At 40.1% G+C, this 14,146-nt stretch overlaps 1 protein-coding gene across 2 annotated transcripts in view; it reads right to left on the bottom strand.

The window, feature by feature from the left end:
• Window positions 1–10,228: 10,228 nt before the first annotated feature.
• LOC122987139 (palmitoyltransferase ZDHHC1-like) overlaps window positions 10,229–14,146 on the bottom strand; it is a 25,838-nt gene continuing 21,920 nt past the window's right edge. The window contains exon 11 of one of the 2 annotated variants that reach the window (XM_044358834.1): window positions 10,229–11,575. In XM_044358834.1, coding sequence (XP_044214769.1) covers window positions 11,052–11,575 — 524 coding nt within the window. In that variant the 3' untranslated portion in view covers window positions 10,229–11,051. The remainder of the gene's footprint in view (window positions 11,576–14,146) is intronic. The other variant, XM_044358843.1, reaches the window with a different exon arrangement.

Below are 14,146 nucleotides of genomic sequence, written 5' to 3'. Positions count from 1 at the left end.
CACTGCAGTCTGTAATAAACACTGCAGCCTGTAATAAACACTGCAGTCTGTAATAAACACTGCAGCCTGTAATAAACACTGCAGTCTGTAATAAACACTGCAGTCTGTAATAACACTGCAGTCTGTAATAACACTGCAGTCTGTAATAAACACTGCAGTCTGTAATAACACTGCAGCCTGTAATAAACACTGCAGCCTGTAATAACACTGCAGTCTGTAATAAACACTGCAGTCTGTAATAACACTGCAGTCTGTAATAACACTGCAGTCTGTAATAACACTGCAGCCTGTAATAAACACTGCAGCCTGTAATAACACTGCAGTCTGTAATAAACACTGCAGCCTGTAATAAACACTGCAGCCTGTAATAACACTGCAGTCTGTAATAAACACTGCAGCCTGTAATAACACTGCAGTCTGTAAGAAACACTGCAGTCTGTAATAACACTGCGGCCTGTAATAACACTGCGGCCTGTAATAACACTGCGGCCTGTAATAACACTGCAGCCTGTAATAAACACTGCAGCCTGTAATAACACTGCAGTCTGTAATAAACACTGCAGTCTGTAATAACACTGCGGCCTGTAATAACACTGCGGCCTGTAATAACACTGCGGCCTGTAATAACACTGCAGCCTGTAATAACACTGCAGTCTGTAATAAACACTGCAGTCTGTAATAACACTGCAGTCTGTAATAAACACTGCAGTCTGTAATAACACTGCAGCCTGTAATAAACACTGCAGCCTGTAATAACACTGCAGTCTGTAATAAACACTGCAGTCTGTAATAACACTGCGGCCTGTAATAACACTGCGGCCTGTAATAACACTGCGGTCTGTAATAAACACTGCAGTCTGTAATAAACACTGCAGCCTGTAATAAACATTGCAGCCTGTAATAAACACTGCAGCCTGTAATAACACTGCAGTCTGTAATAAACACTGCAGCCTGTAATAACACTGCAGTCTGTAATAAACACTGCAGCCTGTAATAACACTGCAGTCTGTAATAAACACTGCAGCCTGTAATAACACTGCAGTCTGTAATAAACACTGCAGCCTGTAATAACACTGCAGTTTGTAATAAACACTGCAGCCTGTAATAACACTGCAGCCTGTAATAAACACTGCGGCCTGTAATAACACTGCAGCCTGTAATAACACTGCAGCCTGTAATAACACTGCAGTCTGTAATAAACACTGCAGCCTGTAATAACACTGCAGTTTGTAATAAACACTGCAGCCTGTAATAAACACTGCAGCCTGTAATAACACTGCAGTCTGTAATAAACACTGCAGTCTGTAATAAACACTGCAGCCTGTAATAAACACTGCAGTCTGTAATAACACTGCAGCCTGTAATAACACTGCAGTCTGTAATAAACACTGCAGCCTGTAATAACACTGCAGTCTGTAATAAACACCGCAGCCTGTAATAAACACCGCAGCCTGTAATAACACTGCAGTCTGTAATAAACACTGCAGTCTGTAATAAACACTGCAGCCTGTAATAAACACTGCAGTCTGTAATAACACTGCAGCCTGTAATAACACTGCAGTCTGTAATAAACACTGCAGCCTGTAATAACACTGCAGTCTGTAATAAACACTGCAGTCTGTAATAAACACTGCAGCCTGTAATAACACTGCAGTCTGTAATAAACACTGCAGCCTGTAATAAACACTGCAGCCTGTAATAACACTGCAGCCTGTAATAACACTGCAGTCTGTAATAACACTGCAGCCTGTAATAACACTGCAGCCTGTAATAACACTGCAGCCTGTAATAACACTGCGGCCTGTAATAACACTGCGGCCTGTAATAACACTGCAGCCTGTAATAAACACTGCAGCCTGTAATAACACTGCAGTCTGTAATAAACACTGCAGCCTGTAATAAACACTGCAGCCTGTAATAACACTGCAGCCTGTAATAACACTGCAGTCTGTAATAAACACTGCAGCCTGTAATAACACTGCAGCCTGTAATAAACACTGCAGCCTGTAATAACACTGCAGCCTGTAATAACACTGCAGTCTGTAATAAACACTGCAGCCTGTAATAACACTGCAGTTTGTAATAAACACTGCAGCCTGTAATAACACTGCAGCCTGTAATAAACACTGCGGCCTGTAATAACACTGCAGCCTGTAATAACACTGCAGCCTGTAATAACACTGCAGTCTGTAATAAACACTGCAGCCTGTAATAACACTGCAGTTTGTAATAAACACTGCAGCCTGTAATAAACACTGCAGCCTGTAATAACACTGCAGTCTGTAATAAACACTGCAGTCTGTAATAAACACTGCAGCCTGTAATAAACACTGCAGTCTGTAATAACACTGCAGCCTGTAATAACACTGCAGTCTGTAATAAACACTGCAGCCTGTAATAACACTGCAGTCTGTAATAAACACCGCAGCCTGTAATAAACACCGCAGCCTGTAATAACACTGCAGTCTGTAATAAACACTGCAGCCTGTAATAACACTGCAGTTTGTAATAAACACTGCAGCCTGTAATAACACTGCAGCCTGTAATAAACACTGCGGCCTGTAATAACACTGCAGTCTGTAATAACACTGCAGCCTGTAATAAACACTGCAGCCTGTAATAAACACTGCAGCCTGTAATAACACTGCAGTCTGTAATAACACTGCAGCCTGTAATAACACTGCAGCCTGTAATGCAGTCTGTAATAACACTGCAGCCTGTAATAACACTGCAGCCTGTAATAACACTGCAGCCTGTAATAACACTGCGGCCTGTAATAAACACTGCAGTCTGTAATAAACACTGCAGTCTGTAATAAACACTGCAGCCTGTAATAAACACTGCAGTCTGTAATAAACACTGCAGCCTGTAATAAACACTGCAGTCTGTAATAAACACTGCAGTCTGTAATAACACTGCAGTATGTAATAACACTGCAGTCTGTAATAAACACTGCAGTCTGTAATAACACTGCAGCCTGTAATAAACACTGCAGCCTGTAATAACACTGCAGTCTGTAATAAACACTGCAGTCTGTAATAACACTGCAGTCTGTAATAACACTGCAGTCTGTAATAACACTGCAGCCTGTAATAAACACTGCAGCCTGTAATAACACTGCAGTCTGTAATAAACACTGCAGCCTGTAATAAACACTGCAGCCTGTAATAACACTGCAGTCTGTAATAAACACTGCAGCCTGTAATAACACTGCAGTCTGTAAGAAACACTGCAGTCTGTAATAACACTGCGGCCTGTAATAACACTGCGGCCTGTAATAACACTGCGGCCTGTAATAACACTGCAGCCTGTAATAAACACTGCAGCCTGTAATAACACTGCAGTCTGTAATAAACACTGCAGTCTGTAATAACACTGCGGCCTGTAATAACACTGCGGCCTGTAATAACACTGCGGCCTGTAATAACACTGCAGCCTGTAATAACACTGCAGTCTGTAATAAACACTGCAGTCTGTAATAACACTGCAGTCTGTAATAAACACTGCAGTCTGTAATAACACTGCAGCCTGTAATAAACACTGCAGCCTGTAATAACACTGCAGTCTGTAATAAACACTGCAGTCTGTAATAACACTGCGGCCTGTAATAACACTGCGGCCTGTAATAACACTGCAGTCTGTAATAAACACTGCAGTCTGTAATAAACACTGCAGCCTGTAATAAACATTGCAGCCTGTAATAAACACTGCAGCCTGTAATAACACTGCAGTCTGTAATAAACACTGCAGCCTGTAATAACACTGCAGTCTGTAATAAACACTGCAGCCTGTAATAACACTGCAGTCTGTAATAAACACTGCAGCCTGTAATAACACTGCAGCCTGTAATAACGCTGCAGTCTGTAATAAACACTGCAGCCTGTAATAACACTGCAGTTTGTAATAAACACTGCAGCCTGTAATAACACTGCAGCCTGTAATAAACACTGCGGCCTGTAATAACACTGCAGCCTGTAATAACACTGCAGCCTGTAATAACACTGCAGTCTGTAATAAACACTGCAGCCTGTAATAACACTGCAGTTTGTAATAAACACTGCAGCCTGTAATAAACACTGCAGCCTGTAATAACACTGCAGCCTGTAATAAACACTGCAGCCTGTAATAAACACTGCAGTCTGTAATAACACTGCAGCCTGTAATAACACTGCAGTCTGTAATAAACACTGCAGCCTGTAATAACACTGCAGTCTGTAATAAACACCGCAGCCTGTAATAAACACCGCAGCCTGTAATAACACTGCAGTCTGTAATAAACACTGCAGCCTGTAATAACACTGCAGTTTGTAATAAACACTGCAGCCTGTAATAACACTGCAGCCTGTAATAAACACTGCGGCCTGTAATAACACTGCAGCCTGTAATAACACTGCAGCCTGTAATAAACACTGCAGCCTGTAATAAACACTGCAGCCTGTAATAACACTGCAGTCTGTAATAACACTGCAGCCTGTAATAACACTGCAGCCTGTAATAACACTGCAGTCTGTAATAACACTGCAGCCTGTAATAACACTGCAGCCTGTAATAACACTGCGGCCTGTAATAACACTGCGGCCTGTAATAACACTGCAGCCTGTAATAAACACTGCAGCCTGTAATAACACTGCAGTCTGTAATAAACACTGCAGTCTGTAATAACACTGCAGCCTGTAATAAACACTGCAGCCTGTAATAAACACTGCAGTCTGTAATAAACACTGCAGCCTGTAATAAACACTGCAGTCTGTAATAAACACTGCAGTCTGTAATAACACTGCAGTCTGTAATAACACTGCAGTCTGTAATAAACACTGCAGTCTGTAATAACACTGCAGCCTGTAATAAACACTGCAGCCTGTAATAACACTGCAGTCTGTAATAAACACTGCAGTCTGTAATAACACTGCAGTCTGTAATAACACTGCAGTCTGTAATAACACTGCAGCCTGTAATAAACACTGCAGCCTGTAATAACACTGCAGTCTGTAATAAACACTGCAGCCTGTAATAAACACTGCAGCCTGTAATAACACTGCAGTCTGTAATAAACACTGCAGCCTGTAATAACACTGCAGTCTGTAAGAAACACTGCAGTCTGTAATAACACTGCGGCCTGTAATAACACTGCGGCCTGTAATAACACTGCGGCCTGTCATAACACTGCAGCCTGTAATAAACACTGCAGCCTGTAATAACACTGCAGTCTGTAATAAACACTGCAGTCTGTAATAACACTGCGGCCTGTAATAACACTGCGGCCTGTAATAACACTGCGGCCTGTAATAACACTGCAGCCTGTAATAACACTGCAGTCTGTAATAAACACTGCAGTCTGTAATAACACTGCAGTCTGTAATAAACACTGCAGTCTGTAATAACACTGCAGCCTGTAATAAACACTGCAGCCTGTAATAACACTGCAGTCTGTAATAAACACTGCAGTCTGTAATAACACTGCGGCCTGTAATAACACTGCGGCCTGTAATAACACTGCAGTCTGTAATAAACACTGCAGTCTGTAATAAACACTGCAGCCTGTAATAAACATTGCAGCCTGTAATAAACACTGCAGCCTGTAATAACACTGCAGTCTGTAATAAACACTGCAGCCTGTAATAACACTGCAGTCTGTAATAAACACTGCAGTCTGTAATAAACACTGCAGTCTGTAATAACACTGCAGGCTGTAATAAACACTGCAGTCTGTAATAACACTGCAGCCTGTAATAAACACTGCAGCCTGTAATAAACACTGCAGTCTGTAATAACACTGCGGCCTGTAATAACACTGCGGCCTGTAATAACACTGCAGCCTGTAATAACACTGCAGTCTGTAATAACACTGCAGTCTGTAATAACACTGCAGTCTGTCATAAACACTGCAGCCTGTAATAACACTGCAGCCTGTAATAACACTGCAGTCTGTAATAACACTGCGGCCTGTAATAACACTGCAGTCTGTAATAACACTGCAGTCTGTAATAAACACTGCAGTCTGTAATAACACTGCAGCCTGTAATAAACACTGCAGCCTGTAATAACACTGCAGTCTGTAATAAACACTGCAGTCTGTAATAACACTGCAGTCTGTAATAACACTGCAGTCTGTAATAACACTGCAGCCTGTAATAAACACTGCAGCCTGTAATAACACTGCAGTCTGTAATAAACACTGCAGCCTGTAATAAACACTGCAGCCTGTAATAACACTGCAGTCTGTAATAAACACTGCAGCCTGTAATAACACTGCAGTCTGTAAGAAACACTGCAGTCTGTAATAACACTGCGGCCTGTAATAACACTGCGGCCTGTAATAACACTGCGGCCTGTAATAACACTGCAGCCTGTAATAAACACTGCAGCCTGTAATAACACTGCAGTCTGTAATAAACACTGCAGTCTGTAATAACACTGCGGCCTGTAATAACACTGCGGCCTGTAATAACACTGCGGCCTGTAATAACACTGCAGCCTGTAATAACACTGCAGTCTGTAATAAACACTGCAGTCTGTAATAACACTGCAGTCTGTAATAAACACTGCAGTCTGTAATAACACTGCAGCCTGTAATAAACACTGCAGCCTGTAATAACACTGCAGTCTGTAATAAACACTGCAGTCTGTAATAACACTGCGGCCTGTAATAACACTGCGGCCTGTAATAACACTGCAGTCTGTAATAAACACTGCAGTCTGTAATAAACACTGCAGCCTGTAATAAACATTGCAGCCTGTAATAAACACTGCAGCCTGTAATAACACTGCAGTCTGTAATAAACACTGCAGCCTGTAATAACACTGCAGTCTGTAATAAACACTGCAGTCTGTAATAAACACTGCAGTCTGTAATAACACTGCAGGCTGTAATAAACACTGCAGTCTGTAATAACACTGCAGCCTGTAATAAACACTGCAGCCTGTAATAAACACTGCAGTCTGTAATAACACTGCGGCCTGTAATAACACTGCGGCCTGTAATAACACTGCAGCCTGTAATAACACTGCAGTCTGTAATAAACACTGCAGTCTGTAATAAACATTGCAGCCTGTAATAAACACTGCAGCCTGTAATAACACTGCAGTCTGTAATAAACACTGCAGCCTGTAATAACACTGCAGTCTGTAATAAACACTGCAGTCTGTAATAACACTGCAGCCTGTAATAAACACTGCAGCCTGTAATAAACACTGCAGTCTGTAATAACACTGCAGTCTGTAATAAACACTGCAGTCTGTAATAACACTGCAGCCTGTAATAACACTGCAGTCTGTAATAAACACTGCAGTCTGTAATAAACACTGCAGCCTGTAATAAACACTGCAGTCTGTAATAAACACTGCAGCCTGTAATAACACTGCAGTCTGTAATAAACACTGCAGCCTGTAATAAACACTGCAGTCTGTAATAAACACTGCAGTCTGTAATAACACTGCAGTCTGTAATGAACACTGCAGTCTGTAATAACACTGCAGTCTGTAATAACACTGCAGTCTGTAATAAACACTGCAGTCTGTAATAAACACTGCAGTCTGTAATAAACACTGCAGCCTGTAATAAACACTGCAGTCTGTAATAAACACTGCAGCCTGTAATAACACTGCGGTCTGTAATAAACACTGCGGTCTGTAGGGGGCGCTAACAGCACCTCAGTCTTTTAACTTGCATTTTATTTTCCATAAATGTCATATTTAGATAAAGTTATTTCTCTGCAGACTGAGCAGCTGATCCTGTCGACTGGGTTCACATGTCATGGTTTAAAGCTGCTGCTGTTGTCATGGCAACACAAACACAAATAACACTGACAGTATGTGTAACAGGACGTTCTGCTGACAGGAAGTACTTCAATAAAGCTCCAGTTTCCTGCCACAACAACGACAGAGACATCTTTAAATCTACAGCTAGAGATATAAACGTGTGCTCATGCACGTGACCTTTGACCCCTCCATTGTCGAGCATGACATGTGGTTATTATGATATTGGCGAGAACAAACGTGCATCTGTCTGTCAAGATGTTTATGTGTTCGCAGCGGCAGATATTCTTCAGACCGCGACAACAGCGATGACGTCAGCCTGATGATGTCATACCGATGACGTCATACTGTGAGACACTGATGCATTTACTGCTAAATACCTAAACCGACAACACGGTGAACATTATAAAACAACGTGAACAACTCATTTATAAATGTGTGCCTGAATTTTGCTGATCGTTCATGATGAGCTCACACTGGGCCTTTATTCAGATGGATATTATGTGATGGAATTCATAGACAGTACTGCAAACAGCCTTGTTCAGGTCGAAGCCTTCAGCACAGTTTCACCTTTTATAGATACAAGATCACTGCAAACACCTGATCAGAGTCACGCAGGCCACCGTGGATCCAGGACTACATGAAGAAACTGATTTCAGTCCTTTTCTGTAGCTGCTCTGATGTGATCAGCTGCTGTAGACGCGTCTATATCGTTATTATTCTTGTTGTCTACGCACCCATTTTCCTCTCCTCTTTTTCTTCTCTCTTTACATTTTGCAGAGACATCTAGTGGTCATACTTTGCATTTGTCTCCTGTCTGTTCAGGTGTTCGCCTGAAACACAAAGAGGGAATTTGATGCTAAAAAGACTGTAAATGTGTCAGATATCCACTTGATGTGACTAACTCAGACTGATGAAGCTGAATAGAAGCTTCACACAGACTTTTAAATGCAGTTTTTGCTTTAAAGGTCCAGAATAAATATTCAGGTGTTCAGGACGCATCAGACTCTCTGTGAGGTAAAAACTCTCTCCTTCAGAGAACAAACAGTCCTGGTGTCTCTGTCCAGCCCCGTCTCCATGACGACAGATGAGAGGATTCAAACTGACCGCTCTGTTTATGTTGTTACTGTTGAAAATAATGAACTGAGCCGGCCCACGCGCTCTCTGAGGACGCAGCAGGATGTGACCTCCTGTCAGCGGTTGTTTCGGCAGGAAGCAGCTGTCACTATGACATCATGCTTCTTTAACGTGTTGTTCAGGGTGGCAGACCTCCAGGGACCGCTACCGCCTGCGGGGTGAAGGTCACGTGACTGACGGAGGCACCAGAAGGAGTTTCATGAGAAATATGTTGAAACATTCAGCAGAGCAGTAAGGCTTCACTGTGCAGCTCCTTCAGTTCACGCTGACTCCACGGAAATATTCAGTGATTTACACGAACTTAACGGTTTATTTTTACAGAAATTATAAGAAGAAAACAGAAGAGAGTGTTACGTTGGTTTAGTTGGTCGGTGAGCGTTCATTATATTTGGTGCACAGTTGTTCATTTGCAGCAGTTTTCAGGTGTAGTTTCCTGTAAATGAAGATCAGCTGAAGCAACCTGATTGGCTGATGAAGGATTGTTAAGTCTGATTTATTTTTGCAAATTTACAACTAATGACGGTTACTTAGCAACTAAATCAACTTTAACGGCAGTGCGGTACTGTGATGTCACAGGAAAAAAGAAAGTTCGTTTTATTAAACCCGTGAAGCTCGACGCAAACCTGAGTGTGTGTGTGTGTGTGTGAGTGTGTATGTGTGTGTGAGTGTGTGTGAGTGTGTGTGTGTGTGTGTGTGTGTGTGTGAGTGTGTGTGTGTGTGAGTGTGTGTGAGTGTGTATGTGTGTGTGAGTGTGTGTGTGAGTGTGTGTGTGTGAGTGTGTGTGTCAGATACTTCTCATTGCCGCTCCTTTTGATTGACATTGTTATGATGTTGTCGTGCCTTGTTGCCGGGGCAACCCCTCCTCACATTGCGGAAGGATGATGACACACACACACACACACACACACACACACACACACACACACACACACACGTTATCAGACTGATCATCAGACGCTCTGATGGCAGCAGATAAATGTGATTGATGGTTTTCGGTGTGACATCACGAGTTTGTGTCTGTGTGAACGAGTCTGAACGAGCAGATGAGACGCTGCTGCACGACTCAACTGTCTGTGTGTGTGTGTGAGTGTGTGTGTGTGTGTGTGTGTGTGTAGGAGTGTGTGTGTGTGTGTGTGTAGGAGTGTATAGGAGTGTGTGTGTGTGTGTGTGTGTGTGTGTAGGAGTGTGTGTGTGTGTGTGTGTGAGTGTGTGTGTGTGTAGGAGTGTGTGTGTGTGTGTGTGTGTGTGTGTGTGTAGGAGTGTGTGTGTGTGTGTGTGTGTGTGTGTGTGTAGGAGTGTGTTTTCATTCAGATATAACAAAACGACTACAAACTGATCAGTTTTCATCATTTATTGATAAACAGATAAAATCAGCTGACAGGTGAAAAAGTCACAAACATCCAGCAGGAGACACTTCAGTGAAATGATGATGATGATGATGATGATGATGATGATGAAGGTTGTATGTTATAGTGAACTGAATCTCTTTGAGTTTTCTGTTGGTTTATAAACCAATCGATCAATAGGTTTAGTGCAGATTGATCATTAATAATCAGTTAATAAACAGTAATAACTTATATTTGGACGTTTTCAGTGTTTATTAATGTTCAGTATTTATTTTAACATTTTATTTTATTACAGTTGTTTTATTTGTCATTGATTATCTGTTTGTAAACACTTTAGTTATTGATTAATATATTAATAACACTAATATCTGCTGCATCATAGATTATTATGAACTGTTTATAGACTCATTAATGATCAATACTGGACTCAGTGATTTTATTTATTTATTCAGTTTTGGCCGTTCTGGAGTTCCACTGGACAGGAATGCATGCTGGGAGTTAGCATTAGCATTAGCATTAGCATCGGGGTACTGTAGTGTTTTGGTTGTTGTTGTTGTGACAGACTGGTGGAACGGACAGGAAGTGATGTAAACCCTTCTGGCCCCAGGTTACCATGGAGACCAGCGAGAGACGCAGCAGAGGAGCCGACAGCGATGGCGGGGAGCGACGGTGTCTCAACAAAGCTCCTTCTGCTTCCCTCCCGGTACAAAGACGCTGATACGTAGAAAGATTGTGCTGCAGCTCGTTCAAAAATAAAAAATCATCAAAACCAATAAATATTCACAGATACAAAACAGTTCGAGAGAGCAGCGGTCACCGCTCCATCCAGGACGCCGAGCCCAGCGACGCCCGGGACCCCGGCCTGGACCCGGATCTGGACCCCGGCCTGGACCCGGATCTGGACCCCGGCCTGGAGCCGGTCTGCCTCCTGCCCAGGCTCAGGCCTTCCTCCCGGGTCTCCGCCGCCTCTCTGCTGGCCCGGCTGACGAACATCGGCGGCGGCTGGGCGGACGCCATCTCGAACCTCAGCTCCGCCGCGCTCTTATTGCTGCGGGCGGAGGCGGCCTTCCTGTTAGTCCTGGGCTGGGGGGACGGCGGGGGGAGCGCTGCCACGGCTCTGCGGGAGGACGAGGAGGCGTCTCCGGCAGAAGAGGAGGAGCCCAGTTTGGCCAACGCCACCGGGATCTCCTCCAGAGACTCGGCGGAGTCCGAGTGGTATTCAGCGGGGGGGGCGGCGGCCTGGACGGGGGCCAGGGGGGGCAGGGAGGCCCTCAGAGGGAACGCTGGGAAGGGAAGGCGTTGACCCAGAGACACGGCGGACACACTGGTGGGCTCTGCTGGAGAAGAGATGTTTAATGTAAAATAATGGGATTTATTTAAACTGCTGCCAGTGAAGAGTCGTACGGAACGACTTCCTGCAACTAGAGTTCAGCTGAACATGAGAACCATGAGGACTCAACGTTCTATTAAATAAACTTTCAGCTCAACATCAGCAGCAAATAAAATCATCAATAATGTTATTAAAATAAATCTAGTTGGATGTTTGAGGCAGATTATGTCTCCTGACTCACTGAATCAAACCTCATCTGGGAACATCTGGGAACATTTGGGAACATTTGGGAACGTTTGGTAACAGTTGGGAACAGTTTATGGCATTGTGTTTGTTGTCAGTTGTCGTCACACCAAACACCACGATTGGTCCAAACCACAAACAGCTGCTGATTCAGATTCAGATTACTGTGATCAGTTTGTTGATGGATTTATTTTAAAAATAATGTAACAAATTTAAGAAGGTAACTGTTCTTCAAACCTTCTGATTAAAGTTAAAACTCATTTCAAATATAAATCTTTAGGTTTTAACAGCTCGAACACGAGATGCTGAAAATACTGAGAGTCTGAATCTGTTGCTGCTTGTTTCCATGTTACAGTCAAACACTGCTTTTACTATATTACTCAATTACTCTATTATACTATTACAATATACTATACTATTACACTATTACTCTACTATACTACTATATTACTACACTATACTATACTACTGCACTATTACTCTATTATACTACTGTACTACTACACTATACTACTATACTACACTATTACTGTATTATACTACTACACTATACTACTATACTACACTATTACTCTATTATACTACTATACTATTACACTATACTATACTACTATACTATTAGAATATACTATACTACTATACTATACTACTGCACTATTACACTATACTACACTATTACTCTATTATACTATTACACTATACTATACTACTATACTATTAGAATATACTATACTACTATACTATACTACTACACTATTACACTATACTACACTATTACTCTATTATACTACTATACTACTACACTATTACACTATACTACACTATTACTCTATTATACTACTATACTATTATACTATTACACTATACTACACTATTACTCTATTATACTACTATACTATTATACTATTACACTATACTACACTATTACTCTATTATACTACTATACTATTATACTATTACACTATACTATTACTCTATTATACTACTATACTATTATACTATTACACTATACTACACTATTACTCTATTATACTACTATACTACTACACTATACTATACTATTACTCTATTATACTACTATACTATTACACTATACTACACTATACTACACTATTACTGTATTATACTACTATACTATTACACTATACTATACTATTACTCTATTATACTACTATACTATTACACTATTACACTATACTATACTATTACTCTATTATACTACTATACTATTACACTATTACACTATACTATACTATTACTCTATTATACTACTATACTACTACACTATACTATAACTCTATTATACTACTATACTATTACACTATTATACTACTATACTACTACACTATACTATAACTCTATTATACTACTATACTATTACACTATTACACTATACTATTACTGTATTATACTACTATACTATTACACTATACTATACTATTACTCTATTATACTACTACACTATACTATAACTCTATTATACTACTATACTATTATACTATTACACTATACTATACTATTACTCTATTATACTACTATACTATTATACTATTACACTATACTACACTATTACTCTATTATACTACTATACTACTACACTATACTATACTATTACTCTATTATACTACTATACTATTACACTATACTACACTATTACTGTATTATACTACTATACTATTACACTATACTATACTATTACTCTATTATACTACTATACTATTACACTATTACACTATACTATACTATTACTCTATTATACTACTATACTATTACACTATTACACTATACTATACTATTACTCTATTATACTACTATACTACTACACTATACTATAACTCTATTATACTACTATACTATTACACTATTATACTACTATACTACTACACTATACTATAACTCTATTATACTACTATACTATTACACTATTACACTATACTATTACTGTATTATACTACTATACTATTACACTATACTATACTATTACTCTATTATACTACTACACTATACTATAACTCTATTATACTACTATACTATTACTCTATTATACTACTATACTACTACACTATACTATAACTCTATTATACTACTATACTATTACACTTACACTATACTATACTATTACTCTATTATACTACTATACTATTATACTATTACACTATACTATACTATTACTGTATTATACTACTATACTATTACACTATACTATACTATTACTCTATTATACTACTATACTATTATACTATTACACTATACTATACTATTACTCTATTATACTACTATACTACTACACTATACTACACTATTACTCTATTATACTACTATACTGTTATACTAT

Source organism: Thunnus albacares, chromosome 1, assembly GCF_914725855.1.
Source record: "Thunnus albacares chromosome 1, fThuAlb1.1, whole genome shotgun sequence".
NCBI lineage: Eukaryota > Metazoa > Chordata > Actinopteri > Scombriformes > Scombridae > Thunnus > Thunnus albacares.
The sequence above is the reverse complement of the archived record's forward strand: the minus strand, read 5'-3'. Positions and strand labels throughout refer to the sequence as shown.